We start from the raw sequence: 17,675 nt of genomic DNA on the forward strand, positions 1-17,675 counted from the left end.
ACCTGTGAACGAACTCTTCAAAACTGTAATTTAAATTAATTCAGATCTCTATTTCCTCCTAACATCAAAAGCTAAAAAGTAGCTATACCACACAGGTCAATCAAGGGTCCAGTTTTCATTACAACTTATGAAAAATATTTCAAATGGTTTACATAAGATGGTATTGACAAAGCCTCTAAATATATTCATACCAGAGACAGAGGCTCCCCAGCTTTAGTAATCGTGCAAAAACCTCATTTGGGAAACTTCTCACCTACAATCAGTTCAATAGAAATTTTTAGACAACTTTCCCAACTGCATTACCTACATTATAACGTTCCAGTGGACACTGGCCTTTAGAGTCCTGCAAAGCAAAGGCTGGAGCTCTCTGCCACTTAGTATTCAGTCATGGACAGAGACTCCATGGGCTGTAAACAGAGGGTTCCTTCGCTAGAATTGTTTTTAACTGACAGCAAATTTCCAAAACAGGGTTAAGGGAGTATTTCCTGAAAAACTTCAGCAACTAAGCAAGTCAGGAAATTAGGTGTAACATAAGAATAACAGAATCATATAGTCACAGTCAAAACAAGGTTCTCATTTATTAACTGCCAATTATACATTAGCACTATAGGCATTCTAACAAAAATCTCATGTTATCCTTTTAACTAAACCTTTTAACCTTTAAAAGACACTGAACTCCCAAAATCTCATCCTCTCACCTACTCTAACAATTCTCTCCTCTTTCTCTTGTGTTAATTTCCTCACCTTACTTACTAAACTGATAACCATTATTTGATATATGCATTTTAAAAAAAAATTTTTGGCAGGGGGAAGTAAATTATATTTTTATATATATATATATATATATATGGAGGTACTGGGGGTTGAACCCAGGACCTCGTGCATACTAAGCATGCGCTCTACCACTGAGCTACACCTTCTCCCTGCCCTACCCCCACCCAATTTACACTTTGATCATGGGCTCCTCCTTGAAAGACTTTCTTCATCTGGCTTGCAGGGCCTCACTCACATTCTCCTAGATCTCCTATTACCCTCACAGAGCACTCCCCTTCTAGTCCTCTTTGTGAGTTCCTCAATTTCCTGACCTATTTATTATACTGGAATGCTCCAAGGCTCAGTTTTAAGTTCTCTTCTTTTCTCAACCTATTCTCACCCTTTGGTGATTTCATCCAATCTTGTCCACGTTTCCTAGTCAGGCTAGCTTAGACTCCCTCTTTTTCACACCCCACTCCACTCTATCAGCTAATCCTGTCAGTTCTACCACCCAAATGTACCCAAAAGTCGACCACTTCTACCGCAGCCACTCTGGGTCGAGCCACCACCACCTCAACCTAGATTACAGCAGTAATCTCCAAATTAGTCATATCATTTCTATGCTCGCCTCCTTTAGTCTACCCACAAAGTAGGAGAGGGGATCTAATTTGAAACTAAGTCAGATCATGTCACTCCTCCATTCAAACCTCCCTACAGTTTGCCATTTAACTCAGAACAAAATCCCAAATCCTTACAATGGCCTGCAAGGCTGAACATGATTTAGCCAGCCTGTCTCTAGCTGGACCACATTTACCTGTCCTCTCGCCCTTCGCTGGCCCTGCTCAGCCATGACTGCCACCTTAATTGTCCCTAAATATACAAAACACACTCTTGCCTTAGAGCCTATTGCTCCCTGCTGCTCCCTAGACCTGGAACACTCTCATCACAAATATCTTCAGGCCTCACTTCTGTAACTCTTTCAGATCTTTATTCACATGAACACAGTGGGTGCTCAAAATTTCTTTAAGAGTGAATAAAATTACTAATCACTCTAGAAAAGATGGTTCTACCAAGAATAGTACTTCAAGAATAAATTTAAAAGTCTTAGAAAAAGAACTTATCTCAGTTTTACCAATAATAAAAGGCTAGCCAGCAGTAAGTCAAGTATTTCCAGGAGACTAATAAAGGTATAAGTAACTTGGCAGTACATATTCACAACATTTTTTTAAAATACTTACTCTTTGACCCTTCAGTTCTACTTTGGAGCATCTGCTCCACGGAAATAACCCAGAATACAGGGAAAATTTTGTGGATATTCTGAAGTAAAAACTTGGAAGTTAAATGTCTAACAGTGAACTACTGAGTACAATATGGCACATATCTTTGATAAAAATAATATTCCTGAAGTCCATTCAAAAACTTCAGTGGCTCCACTCTGCCATCAAGACAAATTAGGCAACTTCCTTTACCTCCTTCAGCTTCATATTCCAACCCCCTTTCTTAATCCATACTCTAGATAACTTTACCAGCTCTCTCTTGTCCCAAATTCTCTAATTTCTGGAAACTCAAACATACGTGCTCTCCTACCTACTTTGATAGCAATTTCCCAAGATCACACTTCATAGTAATTTATGGTGACTGCTTCTTTAGCGGTCTTTTTCTCCTACCAGACCTGATCTTAAGTAGGCAACACATGCAGAAGTAAACTAAGAAACATCACCATAAGTGCTCAGGGTGCCATTGTAATTGAACAGTGGATTTTGGGAGACTGTATGATCTATTTTCTTTTTCCCTTAGAAATTTCTAACATTACCTATGTGTGTAAACTTTCTATGGAAAAGAAAATATACTCACATACATATAATACAGAGTCACGATGTAGTAGGAACATTGTAGTACTATAAATGCTTATGAAAACAGTTTCCAAACTTCTATTTCTTCTTCTCTCAAAATGCATAAAGTCAAATAAATAAAGATAACTATTATGTGAGAAGCCAACAAGAAGGCAGTCAGTCCTATTACCTGAGTGGAGTTAGATAGTTGGTTTTTCCACGGCTCCTCTGCGCTGCTGGTCAGGTTTGTGCGGTTATGAGGTAGAGTGAGTGCGTTTCGCTGCAGGTAAGGCACGTTTCCATTACTTCCACTTCCTGTTATGTGATTATTGCCTATCAAAATAGTGTCTGTACTTCCCAGCGTTCTTGATGTGCTACAGGGAACATGGCCTGCAGAAAAGGGTCCATTGGCCAAAGGCTGCCCAGGGCAGGCAGGGCGGACTCCAGGCTGAGAGACGCTAGGCACTCTGGTCAGAGCAAGCTGTGGCTCCTGGCCAGAGACTGAGTTTGTAGGCAGTGATGAGTCAGCTGTTGGCCCGTTAGGAATTCCAGTAGATCGTACCTGTGCAACTCCTGTTTGTCTCATCTGTCAAAAAAAAAAAAAAAAAAAAGAAAGAAAGAAAGAAAAGAAAAAGAAAAAGAAATGCTGCCTGTGTGGCCCATGTGGAACAGAACCAGAATATGAAGGTGTTTAACTAAGTAATCCCTGGCTAAAAAATATTTTTTCAAAAAAAGAAATTGTGTTTGTTCATATTTAGATTAGCTTCCTCAAAAAAAGCAGGAATGTTTCTTTTTTTAAGAAATATCCCTTTAGTAATGACAAAAGAAAGCAGCTGAAAACTATGGAAAAAGACTCAAATTTATAGGTCTTTTCTTCAATCACAAAACAGGGATCTCAAAATTCCATTCTATCATATTTATATGCCAGATTCTCCAAACTAAACAAGCTCGAAAGAACCCCACCTCAGTTTAGGACAGCTTGTTAAGTATTAAATAATATAAATAAAATCCATGCAAAATAGGATTTAAACAAATAATAAAACTCTAAGTCCTGTGTTCAAAATCAAATATATAGCTGTTTTTTCCCTAAAAATCTCTGTCCATTATCAGTATTTCAAGAAGCATAGATTACTAAATTCCACCAAATACTGGTAGAAAGTAGAAGTGGACATGAACATACTCTAAAATGATGTTCCAGTCAATAAAAATACTCAAAATCCTAAAAAATTTTAGGGAAAATAAATGCTATACACACTTGGTGTTGCTGCATTAAGACAAACTGACTTTCCAGCTGTTCCAGCATCAGTTTCTGTGCTGGATTTAAATTATTCCTATTTGCACGGAGCTGTTCCAAGTGCTAGAAGAAGAAGAAAGGAGAATACAGTCAAAGACATATCTAAGAAACAAGCTCACTATTCTAAGCAACCTTTCCCTGAAATGAGCAGATAAAACTCAGAACCGCTGTCTAGTCGAAGATACTGATTTCTGACCAACGGCAATGATCCGTAAGATGAAGTCCTTTAAGAAGTTTGAGAAAGTAAAGAATAAACATTTATCTCAAAAAGGTTTATTGTAATGTGATCTTTGAGATAAATGGGCATGAAATTTTATTCAGTATTTGTCAGTATTTACACAGAAAGTTCTTTAAGCTTAGAAATGCATTATGACAAGTACACTCAAAGCAGCACTGTTTTGAAGAGGAGAAGTTTGAGGACAACCTGACTGTCCAAAACTAGTGGTCTGCCTAATTAAAGTATGACACCTACATAAAGAAATAAGGTGTAGGCATAAAATAAAGCTCTTTATATATTCACATAGGAAGGTCTGTAAAATACATTATTAACAGTATATATAGCATTCTACCATCTGTGTAAAAAGGAGAAAAATAACATGAGAGAAAGGGGATGCATATTTGTATGTGCATGACATAGCTCTGGAAAGATAGATAAAAGTTAGTAACACTGGCTGCCTATTAGGGGAACTGAGGGGGTAGGGGCAGGAATTGGAAGGAGAATTTACTCTATATACCCTAAACTCATACATAGGCAGCTTGAACCATGAGAATATACTACTTATTTGAGAGAGGAGCGGGGGCGGGGAACCTAAAAATAAGTGAGAAATAAGAATGAATTATCTCTTATTACTCCGGTAAATGTGGGTTCATTTTACTTATGTGCATATTAATTGATTTTACTGCCATTCAACTTTAAGAACTAATACTTAAAAAAACTTAACAACTTACTACCTCTACTCTTTTTCACTAGGAAAAACAATCTGTTAAAAGCATCTTACATACCTGTAATTTCTGTGGTGTCAAACACCATGAATGACTTTGTTGTTGTGCTGGAGGATGTGACACTGCGTGGCCACTACTCCAATTATCAGAAGTATTCTGAGGAAAATTGATATTAAAAAATTAAAGAATATATGGTTAAATCCATGGAATTAACAATCATGACTAATGGAGGCCAAATGACTATGAATTGGAATATTTACATATAAAAAAGATGTTATGACATTTAGTTCTTTCAAAAATAATTTTACATGCATAATAATTTTAGAAAATCATTAATTTAAAAAATATTGACTCTTTAATAAGCCACCCAAAAAGGCCCACCCCTAAACTATGGCCCCAATGACTAACCTAAATACCACACTGTCCACTAGATCCAACGTTAAGTTTATTTCAATGTCAGTAGAAAGTGATGATGAAAAGTGTGTTGAGATCTTAACGGCAGGGAGATGAGTAAATGACTTGATGAATGCAAATTTATCCCTACTTTCTATATTTAATATGATGCTAAGAATTTGGGATGGAAAAACTCAAACCTTTCACTCTTTGATGTCCACAGATTTAAAATAAAGGACAGATGTTGTTCAAACTGCACAAGTTCAGGGCAGTTGGGAGTTTCGTTTTGATTGGGATTTTCTAATTCTCTAAAACATATACCTTTGTTGGACTAGATGTTCTTTTCCTCTTGGCAGGACTGGACAGGTCATCTACTTGGCTAGAAGGAATCATGTGTAGTGGCAAGGATTGCTGTGAAATTGGTGTTTGACTGAGGCCTAATACAGGTTCAGTATTTGGATGATGAGGTTTACATGCCTAAGAATCACAGAAGGAAGACAAAAATAGGGTTCTATATATTCTTAATTCATTCCTTCAAATTATAAAACTTTACAAGCTGCATACTTTTCAAAGCTATGTGGACATCGCTGATTGCATTATTGAAAAATCAAAATCAAATGAATCATCAATGGAGGAATGTGTACCTTCCTTTGAAAAACTTGCTTTAAAAATTAAATAAACCACTGCAGCATTACTTTAAGAAATCTCCTTCAAAATCATGAAAATGCACAAAGGTTCTAAATTGGCACCCCAAAATTTCTTCCCATATCAGAGGGAGTTTTAATTTGCTCTCGATTCCCTTCACAATTCAATAAAAAGGCCTTTCAGTAATAAAAGCCTCTTGCGCTTAGTAAAATACGCTTGACCACTACAGACTGAAAAGAACCCTTAAAGCTGGGCACCTGCAGAACATAACCCAACTTCTCACCTGCTGCGCTGTGTTCATGGCACCCTGCCTGGAGGTAAGCTCTGCGGGGATTGGTAGGCTCCATGCCTCCTCAATACTAGGAAGTAATTTAGTTTTATTCTGTAGACTACCTTGTGGAAGGTTACACAACTGAGCCTAGGAAAAATTATGTAAAAAGCAAATTTAACACAAGCCTAATTGAGTAAGAGCAAGTCCACTAAATCTTCCTAAATGCTATAACTAATTGTTTTTAAAAGAAAATAGATTCTTAATTTGGGGTTTCAGAAAGATACTAAGTATAATGAGGGTAACCGGAATATAAACCTTTGTGAGAATTAAAACAAAACTGAGCTCTGTTTTCAGAGTTCTTATAGCTGTCTTCTCATGAAACTCCAAGCAAGAGTGAAAGACAGTGTTTGTGTTCTTTTCTCTAAAATGCTATGACAACTTAAAAATGTAGACAGTACATAGAAAAAAATTATGTAAATTAATATGCATCAACAGAGTAAATGTACAAAAGAGCATCTTTTAAAATACTGCATATCTTACTTAAAATGAAAAGTAAAATAATATTACAAGCTATGGTATGTTTACAAAATATGGAAACAAATTATAGACATCAAAACACAACTAGACAAACTTTCCAGCCACCCTCCTCCTGCCTGAGTGTCATGGGGAAACATGTGCTTTAAAAAACTGCTATTTAAACATTTTACCTGTAAATACTTAATTCGTGCTGCAAGTGCAGAGGTATTACTACAACTTCTGCTTCTGGTTGCATTTAAGTAGCATTTAATGGCATCCTGAGGCTGGTTGCAGGATTCGTAGAGTGTGCCTAGGTCCATCCAGGCTGCAGCATGGCCATGGTCCAATTGTACAGCACAAATATAGGCCTGTAAAGCATCCATAGGCTGATTTTGCTGCTGATATAGCACGCTGGGAAGAGAAATTAAGAAAAAAGAAGTCAACTAAGAAGAACTGCTAGCTTCATAACATGACATAAACTATGAAGTACATTATCTGTGACATATATATCTTTGGGTATCAACTATAATGACATTATTTTTATACAAAATCTTACCCTATTGAACACCATGTATCTGCACTTGCTTCTGATTTATCAATAGACTGCCTGTAAGATATAAAGGCATCCTGAACTTTCCCAATACTTGAATAGCACCTAAAGGAGAGGGGAAAAGGGAAAAAAAAAAAAAAATCAAGAAAATATCATTAATACTGATTGATTAATAAAATAATTTGCTGAAAGGGTATGTCAAAGCAGATAAAAAACTAACATTTAATAATATAAATTTATTTAAATTATTAAATTTTATTTAAATAAGCTAACATATTTGTGTGAATGTGTAAATATATGATAATAATAATGGACATTATAATTAATCCTTTAAAACTACATTATAGTCTATCTGATAGTTCATTAATACAGCATGCTTTAACACCTATTAAAATACTTAAAGGTCATATCACTTCAATATTATAATACTAAGAGGAGAAAACACACGCACACCCCACTGTACTTATATCGCTTGATTTCTGGTTTTCTTTAGAGTAAGAATATAGGGTTAGAAACCAAGAAAACCATTCTATGTTGGTAAGACTTGCTGAATCAGATTTCAATTCTCCTTTCTTAAATAGTAACAATGAGGGCAGTAATTCTTTAATTCATAAAAAACACAAATGTAAGACATAGTTAATATCAAGGTAACTATCAGAAATAGTATAAAATAAGTACAGTATTTCCTGACTAGTAAGGGTAGCAAGGGATGATTAAAGTTTCAAGAACCTGCCATTTTCTTAATGTAGATGTACTTGATGGATACATAGAACAGCTGAAAACATAAATACAGAATTATCCTAGTGTTTGGCACTAAGGGAAAAAACAAAAACAAAAACAAAAACAACCCAGTCCATCTCTAAGGAGCTTACAATTTAGTTGAGGATCAAAGACACATTATAATGTCATGATACTGTATCAAAAGGCTAGCACAGACAGTAACTAGTCTGACAATTTAGGGTAGAAGGGACCACAATACACACTACAGGATTTAGGAAAGGCAAGAAAGGGACGAGTAAGAGAAAGGGATCTGAATATGTGTAGATGCTTACGGTTTAGACCACTAACTTCCATCACCAACCACTATATGGCAATTTGGCCAAGCAAACAAAACAGAAAAACAACAACATACACATACATGCATAAATTTTCCATTAAACTATGTTTGTATTATAATTGAGTTATTTTGAAAGAGTATTGACTAAGTAAATAGCAAAAAATTTTAAAATATCTTTACTTGCCCATACACTGTATTTTGATCCTCAGAATTTTTCTTTGAAATTTTACTGATTCAAGTAATCCAAAAATCTGGGAACTACTGATTCAGGCAGAGAAAGTGAGAGAAGGCATTTCAAAATGTTGCTTGAACAGTATGAGCAAAACCTAATGCATATGATAGCACAGATACTAACAGAGAATTTAAAATCCAACCCAAGAACACCCTGAAGTTTGTTCTTCTAACAAGAGGAATGGCACGATGAAAGCACTTTATAGGAATATTAATCTGCTAACAATGTATAAGGACAAACTGAGAGGAAAATAAATTATGGATAGTAAAAAAGACGGTAGCTATACTAGCTAGTTTGGAATAGGCCAAAATTGGGATGACAGTAACGGAAGTGACAACAAAGAAAAAGACTTTGTGACAGATTAATTCGATATTTATGGGGGTGGGGTTATAACTTAGTTTTTAAGCCTGATTAAACAGAGGAGGGAAATGGTGATATTATTGGCAAAAATAAAAGAGAAGGAGCTGGTTTGGGGGAAAATGTGATGAATGAGGTTTGAAATATGCTGGCTTTGACATGAGGTGAGGATACTAAAATGGGTAATGCTAGGTAAAGAATAGGAGATCTGGTCCTGGGGTTTAAACCTTGAAGTACAGAAATCTAGATTTGGAATTCATCCATATATGGAAGAGAGGGTATAAAAACACAGAATACCTATAAAGGAGAGGTAAAAATAAACCTAAGGAATCACTACTCTTGAGGATGGGGCAATATAAGAAAGGTCAGTGACTGAGACAGAGAAGGCAGTGTCAAAGAGCGTCTGCAAACTGTTTTATGAGGAGAGAATTCAGGAAAGGAGGGCAGTAACAAGGCCAAACAGGGCCAGACACCACAAAGAAAGGGAATGCTTAACTAATGGTAGAAAACATGCTCTGTTTGCTGTTGGTTAAATCAAAGCCAAGCTCCGATTTATAGACAAATTTGTCCAACCGCTGGGAGGAATAAGCAGCAATTCCCCAAACCAATGTTTTCATATTCGGTTCCTACAAAGTGAAAGTAGGAAACCAATGTGCCCAAATACAGATGTCCCAATCCAACTGCCAACCTAATAAAACCTAACGAGGTTCCCCTGAGACAGCCCTGTGTAACTGAAAAAGCACTGGGTGTGGGCTGAACCTGGGATCTAGTCCCTGGTCTGATACTAGTTACCTGTGTGACTGTGACCTTGGACAAAACATTTTACTTCTTTGAACTCACTTTCTAAAACATCTGTAAAATGGCAAGTTTTCAGGGTGAACCAGGTGACCCCCTGGTACCTCCCAGCTCTAACATTTTATAGTTCTGTGACAACACAGTCAATGATTAGTGCTACAGTAACAGCATTACCACATTATGTTTCCATTATGATATACACATGTCAAATGACAAATTCAATCTTCAACACAGACCTGAATGCAGAGGTAAGTAATAAAAAGCCTCAAAAATATTAGGATCATCAAATGCCAAAGCTGCTTACTGAAGCCTGAGGTATTCCTTCAGAGCTTTAATAACTTCTAAAATATAATTTATTCATAAAAATTTTCTCACAACAAAACAGATTAGAAGTAATACATGAGAAGGCAGTGAAAGAGAGTAAGAAAAGTAAACACAAAGAAAAAAGTCTAAAATAGTCCTCAAATTATATTATTGTAGGTAAAAAGTAATGAACACCTAACACAATAATCTAGAATCCCAAACCAAGTTAAACTGTAGAAAGTATCCTTTACTTGTGAAGTCAGTAAAGTGTACTGTATATTTGGAAATTTTTATCCAAAAAGATCCAAATAAAAGCATCACAATGGTTAAAATGTAAAAATCAGTTAACGGGGGGGGGGGGGGACCTCCTGTAGAACAGTGCTCACTCAGCTGAAAATTGTGGTATTACTAAAATAGTAATTTTAGATGTTCCATCATATATTAATTTTATATGCCTAGAATTAAGAAAAAACTTACATTGAAAAGACATCTAAACTATTATTTTGTATTAAACGACTACTAATCTTTATCTTAGGTCAAAAGGAAAATATTTTCTGGTACACATTCCTTTTAATCTATATCAAAAGAAATTTTCATATATAAACATTAACACTAGAGGCAATGACCAGGCGAGGCCCTACTTCTAGTACTAACAGCGCTAGCTCTAAACACAAACAGCGTTTAGTTTGTTCATTTATTCCATTTACTTAACAGCCACTTTGCTAGGCAAGGAGATACAAAGAAATGGTTAAGATCCAGTTTCTGCTCCCAAAGATCTTTAGTGAAAGAGAAAGACAAAGTTTGGATTCTCAAACTTTATTATAAGCAACCTAAATTAGATAATTTTAGAAGCCTGGGAAGGGATTAGAAAAATCCCTGCTAAAAATAGCTACTTTTCCATTCAACTCTTGCTGTATATTATTGAGGAATCAAATTTTTTTAAAGAAGGAAGTATCTTAATATTATTCCATCTCATAGAAATATATTTTGCTAAATTTAAAGGGAAAAAGTGAAACCATACAAAATACTAAAATTTAATGTGATTATATGGCAAACTCACTCAAAGTAAAATATTCCGATAGAAAAAGAAACGGAAAAAAGCTTAAAATTAGTACAAAATAGAATAATCTCAAAAGAAATCATAAAAGGAGAACCTTTAGAGTGGTAAGGTATCTAATAGACAACCTACTCAGGGCTTCTTGACCTCAGCACCACTGACATTTGGGGCCAGGTAATCTTTTACTGTGGAGCGCTGTCCCACTAGATGTCAGCAGCATTCCCCATAGTTGTGATAAGCAAAATGTCTCTACAGACATTAAGAAATGTCCCCTATGGGGTAAAAATGCCCCCCACTAAGAACCACTCATCTAATATAATCTTCTTAACCAACAGAAAACGGAAGCCTCAAAAGGTTTAATTGTACTATCCACAATTTCACAAATAGTAGCTTAGCCAAGACTTAAATCCAAGTCTCTTGGCTCCTAGTTGACTGATCTTTCCACCATACTGCAAAAGCTAAAACCAATTAGAAACCAAAATACAATCAGATGATGGTCCAAAAATATATTCTATCAGATATATATACATAAGGTTGTTCCAGATAATCAGTAAGCACAACTGAGACATTCAAAGTACAGAGAAAAGGTTACACACTTACAAAAAACTATTTTCACTACATGTCACTTCTCCTACAACAAATCCAATATTAATGTATGTACTTTCTCACTGTAAGATTTCAAGTAGAACTGTGATTTGAGATCTACTGTTAATCAAATATGCCCATTCTAAGGTATATATCACTGATCAAAATGATAAATAGCAAGCTTCCATTGGCTACTGGTAGTCATCAAACAGAATTAAGACATATAAGGAAAATGCTACAAATCAAAAAGAAAGGCATTTAAATACTTTAATGAAGAATTAATTACTCTATGATAAGACTTTTTAAAAACCAACAATAATTTAAGTCAAATGAAAATCCAATAAGCAAAATAAAAAATGTCCTGATAGACCAGATTATGCTGTAAGAAAACCACCACATTCAGAAGCTTTCTTTTATTTTTAATTTCTAGAAATCTTTGTTATAAAATATATTTAAAAGGAAAAATACACTGATCAAGCTATAACTGTAAACTAGTATTTTAGATCATAATTCAAAACTCTTAGCTTTAAATAAAAACAAAACCTAAGTGTCTTGATAAGTCTCACCTTCCGAGGAAATACCAGGACTGGCCAGAATTAGGATCTGCTTCCAAGGACTTCTGGAGATACTGAATAGCATAGCTTTCCTTGGTGGCTTTATCTCCCAGGAGATCCACAGTATGATGCATCCAACCTACAGCAAATGATTAAAAATATTTACCTGAACGACTTAATTGTCCTTCTGTTTTTAACAATACCAAGCAGAAAACAAACAAGTAAAAAAATACTCTTTTCAGTCAATTTATTCATTAGTTTGCTATACACACTCCCAAAATTTAGAACTGTCAATTCTGGTCATAAGAAAGTCTCTCACTGGTAGGTACAGTCAAAGCTATAAAGAATTTTCACTCCAAAGAAATTAAAACAATTTTAAGCAATGACCTATCACTTAGTAGATTACAAACTACACTTCCCCTTTTCTTCTCTAATTTTTCTATTTGAAAAAAATTCCAACATATGAAACAAAGAAAATAAAGATGTTAAGTCTTATTCACTGTTCCATGTAAAAATTTATGTGCAATTTAAGAATCTCCAAGACAGTCTATTAACCCAATATTTATTTCCAAGGAGTAAATATATAAAGCTATGTAATCAATGATAGTTCAGAATAAAACACACACATACAATCCCACGTTATTGGCACTGGCCATATACTCACACCTCGTATAAAATAAAAGCTATAAAGCATTTTGACAATTTTTAAAACTCCAAGGCTATAAAAAAAAGTATATTTAAATGGTGCAAATAAGAATGGTACAAAATGGGTAACACAAGTATTTAATAAATAAACTTAAATAGTGTATAACCTCACTTAAATGTGGAATCTAAAAAAGTCAAATACACAGAAGCACAGAGTTCAATGGTGGTTACCAGAAATGGTGAGGTGGGGGAACTGGGGAGATGTTCGTCAAAGGGTACAAAGTCGCAGTTAAGTAGGTTGAGTATGTCTAGAGAGCTAATGTACAGCAGGATGGCCACAGTTATCAATACTGTAATGTATACCAGAAACTTGCTAAGACAGTACATTTCAGGTGCTCCCACCACACACAAAAACAAATGGTAACTATATAAGGAGATGGATATGCGAACTAGCTTGACTGTAGTGATCATTTCACTATGCACGGGTGTATCAAAACACCATGTGGCACAGCTTAAATACAATTGTTATAATAAGTAGATGGATAGATAGACAGATAAATAAGCAAGCAAGCAAGCAAGAAGGCTATGTAAGTAACCAAAAGATTGGATCATGGAATAATGTATTCTACACCTTCAAGGCACACAGGAATAATCTGATTTAGTTTGCTGGGCAATCAGTTGCAGATCAATTCAAGTGCATAAAATCAGCTGTTCTTTGTGTATAGTCCACAGTACATATAACAAATAAGGACCTTTATGTTACGACATTTATTATAGTTGCTATATTCCAAAAGTTATTTTAAGAATATTGAGTTACCATGTTTTATGGAAATATAAGTCAATCACACGTTTATTCATCTGTTCCCCCCTTATCTTGCCTACTATTATTACTAGTAAGAACAGGACCTAGAGTAACAGGCTCTAAAAGGAGTTGCTTCAGCAGCAGTGACAAGCAAGTAGGAAAGATTGATGTGTAGGCATAAATTAGACTCAATTAGGGGAAGTATTTTTTCCTTTCAAAGCCATGAAAAGTTTACTTCCACACTCTGAAATATTGTAAGCCGATGCCAAAGAGGACAGGTGATTCAAACGATTTCAATCGATTTCTTAAATTTTAAAGATGTATGCATTTTGCCATTGGTACATTTTTCACTGCAGCTAAAATGCATAAAACCTTAATTATAAATAATGTGGATTACACTTAGCATGCATGAGGTCCTAGGTTCACCCCCCAGCACCTCCTCTACAAACAAACAAACAAACAAACAAACAAACAAACTTAATTACCCCCCCACCAAACAAAAAAATAATGTGGATTAAAAAATGGTTTGTATTCAAATATTAGCTGAATGAGTAAGCTATCTATTCTAAAGGCATCACTTTGTTCTTTTTACTTTAAGAACTAACACAAAACCGTTTTTGCTGTACTAATAAACTTGTTTTAACTCAGAGATACAAATTCACATTACTCAAACACTATATGTAATCAATAAAAACAAATATTTAATTACTTCTACCATTTTTAAAAGTATGAATAACTCAAGTAAAATTTTAACCAGAGACTAAAAAAAACAAAAGTTTTATTTGAAGGCAATGTGTTTATTTTGTACACATATAATATGCATTAATATCATGAAGATAAGTGATAAAATTTAAGTTTAAATGATTTTAAAATATTAAAAAGTCATCTTTCGAAAACATTCACATTATTACAACATTGGCTAAAAATTAACAATAAATTATTTGCCCAGACCAAAAACAAATTTTAAAAAGCTCAAGGAAAAGAAATACCAAGTATAAACAAGAAACGTGGCTCAATAACCAAGCAACAAAATTAAATACTGGAGAACTCCATCATTATCTTCTTGGTGATGGTGACACATTTACATCCAAATGACGACATTACTTCAGCTTCAACATTACAAGAGAACTGCATGCGTAGAGAAACTGTAGTGTTAGATGTTCCACAATTTTTAGATAAAATGTTTTAGTTAATATTATTGACAGAGCTGAGAAAGCAAGCTCACCAATCACTAAGTGACTTTAGGCAAATTACTTAACTTCACTGAGTACTAATCATATCTGGCACAAAGTATTCAATGCCTTTCTTCCATAGGTTAAACACCAGAGTATAATTTTGAGAACTTAAAAGGACTAGTTGCACTGAAGAACTATAATGAGATGGACTGTAAGATAGATGATGCTTGGCAGAGGGTGGAAATATGATGGGTTCAGATTAATTCTATCAAATCTGGGGAAAGGGACAGAAAAGGAATAGAATACATAAGCCACATATTTATCATCCATGACATGTAAAAACAATGAAAAGAAGTATTTACAACATCCTAAATATAATTATTACATACCTAACTGTTGTAAGACAGTTGCTTTTACTTGTGCAGAAAGGTTTTCTGTCTGCAAAAGCTGTTCATAAGCTTCCTTTGCAGAATGATACTTCCTCTAAAAGAGCAGGGGAAAAAAAAGATTTAAAGAAAATAAAATTAGTATCTTTAAAGAATTAGATCATATCTTAAGATTTATACAATACTGATATTTTAGCATATTTTTAAAAATTAACTGAAAGAGAAAAGTGCTAATCCCATTACTGAATGTTCCTCTAACACTGGACAGTTGTGGTTAACAGGCCATGCTTCAGACTACCTAATGCCAGTAAAACATTCAATATTACGAAGCATCATTAAAATATGACCTTTAAGAATCTGCCAAATCTCAACAGTTAAAAAGAAAACCATCTCAACCTACTTAATAACATAAATGATTTCAACTTTATTTAATAACACTAATCAAGCTAGAGAAGTATTCTACCTCCAACTGCACAATCTGTCTGCCTAGAAATAGCAAGTTCCAAAGCAACTTACTATGAACAATAGAGCACATGCGAAAAATGCTTTAAAAAAAAAAATCTAAGAGCAAAAGTAGTTGAAATCTAAGTTTAAAAGATAGTTACTGGCATATCAAATATCCTATGAAAAATTCATAATACATACATGATTTTAAAGACACCCAACCTCCCATAATTATAGTCTAATAATTTTTGTGATATTTAAGGTTCCTTGGGCAAATCTCTAAATGAAACCATTACCCATAGTTCACCCCTCAAAAGTACTAATATGACTGAAACCCATTATTGCTACAGTCCTAAAGCTTAAGGTAACTCTCCCCCTACCCCCTCAATAAAGGCAGGGGGAAGCCAACGAAAGAAACCTCATAAATATTACCTTTAAAAAATATTTGGCAGAATAATAGATTGAAGTGGCTTTTATTCATATCACTGATAGTACATAGCTGCCTGAGCAAACAATTCTTCCTTCCAAAAACAGGAGGTAGAAACACAAAACTAGCTGTGTGAGCCTCAGGCAAACCACTTAAACTATGATCAAAATCCATAAAACAGAGGTAATGCCATCTTTCCATCTAGAGTTGTTCTAAGGATCCAATGAGACAAGTAAAGAGCTATGGAAACAAATAAGGAGCTATATGAATACAGTATGTCGACATGGGGAAGATGTGAAAGAATTGAGATTAACAGTAATTATTATGTAAACTTATTTATTAGGTAAATGAATTCCCCTTAAACACTGATCTGATCTGAAAAAGTCAGACAGTTAATGAAGGATAAAGACCAAGTTATTCAATTCAATTCCTTCAACTGGTAAGTATTTGTTGAGCACCTAATACATAACAGGAACTGCTGGGACAACAGTGTAGTCAACAATACAGACAGAGAAACAAATAAAACCTATTGTACTGAGTATAGGAAGAAAGAGCACATGATAAGTTTAGAGTACTAGCAGACTGGGCAGAAAACGCAGAGACAAGCAGAGACAACTTTACAAAGACCTTCCTAAACCATGCTAAAGACTAAAGACTGTATCGTAAGACAATGGCATACCACTGAAATGGGTTCAAGCAATATAATCAGATTCACATTTTAGGAAGACCACTTTGTGGAATTACCTCAACAAATGCTAAAACATGCTTCCAACCAAACACTAGTAATCAAAAACAACAACAACAACAAACAAAACCAACATACTTGAAAAACTGAAGAACTGAGAAACATGAAGTCAGATTTCCACCTCATACTACACACACAAAAGTGGCAACTGCATTAAAGACCTAACTATGAAATGTGAAAATATAAAACTAAGAAAAGGTAGGAGAATATTTCCTTGAGATGGGAAAGAATTTATCCCACGTGGCCAAAACAGCACAAATCACAAGGAAGAGTGAGGATCTGACTTGGAACACATAAGCAGAAAAATAGGCAATGGACATAAAAACCAACACACAAAAGGCAAAAAACATGAAGAAGTATACACCTCCAGACATCAGAAAATGCAGGTTTAAATGATACACTACCTTCTACCCAACAGACTGGCAAACATAAAGTTGGGTAATTTAAATATTGTGGGGATGGGAGTAAAGGAAAACACTCGTGCCTTGCTGGAAGGAGATTTACTTGTGAAGTCAGGAATGCAATTATGCCACAATCTAACAATCTCACTCTTGAGATCTATATAATAAAGAAATCTCCCACAGGTAATACACTAAATGGTACTATTTGTAGTATCAAGGAGATGGACAGCTTAGGTCCATGTCACTAGGTAAGTGGAAACAAAAAAATATGGTAGATGCTTACAGTAAGACATTAGCAATTGTAAGTAGTGTATAAAGGCAACAGGACTTTATCTATAAAGGTGTTTAGTAAAGTTTTCCCTCTGGTAATGCTAGAGCAGCATTTCACAGACAGCTTTAAATTCTGGATAAAATGTAAAAGTCAACTATCAGAGAGCACTAACGAGAAACCAAAATCAATGAAAACAGAGAAATTAATACTTAGAAGAACGAAATGGCACTGGCTTATTAGTAA

The 17,675-nt window shown here is 34.8% G+C and overlaps 1 protein-coding gene across 11 annotated transcripts in view; it reads right to left on the minus strand.

The window, feature by feature from the left end:
- Positions 1–17,675, minus strand: part of KDM6A (lysine demethylase 6A) — a 168,113-nt gene that overhangs the window by 39,897 nt on the left and 110,541 nt on the right. For 3 of the 11 annotated variants that reach the window (XM_031445376.2, XM_031445371.2, XM_064483249.1), the window contains 9 exons: positions 15,148–15,241; positions 12,149–12,275; positions 7,203–7,301; positions 6,838–7,057; positions 6,143–6,277; positions 5,536–5,691; positions 4,882–4,977; positions 3,841–3,942; positions 2,776–3,171 (listed from right to left, as the gene is read on the minus strand). In XM_031445376.2, coding sequence (XP_031301236.1) covers positions 2,776–3,171; positions 3,841–3,942; positions 4,882–4,977; positions 5,536–5,691; positions 6,143–6,277; positions 6,838–7,057; positions 7,203–7,301; positions 12,149–12,275; positions 15,148–15,241 — 1,425 coding nt within the window. The remainder of the gene's footprint in view (positions 1–2,775; positions 3,172–3,840; positions 3,943–4,881; positions 4,978–5,535; positions 5,692–6,142; positions 6,278–6,837; positions 7,058–7,202; positions 7,302–12,148; positions 12,276–15,147; positions 15,242–17,675) is intronic. The other 8 variants (XM_031445375.2, XM_031445384.2, XM_031445374.2 and 5 more) reach the window with 7 other exon arrangements.

This window comes from Camelus dromedarius, chromosome X, assembly GCF_036321535.1.
Source record: "Camelus dromedarius isolate mCamDro1 chromosome X, mCamDro1.pat, whole genome shotgun sequence".
NCBI classification, from domain to species: domain Eukaryota; kingdom Metazoa; phylum Chordata; class Mammalia; order Artiodactyla; family Camelidae; genus Camelus; species Camelus dromedarius.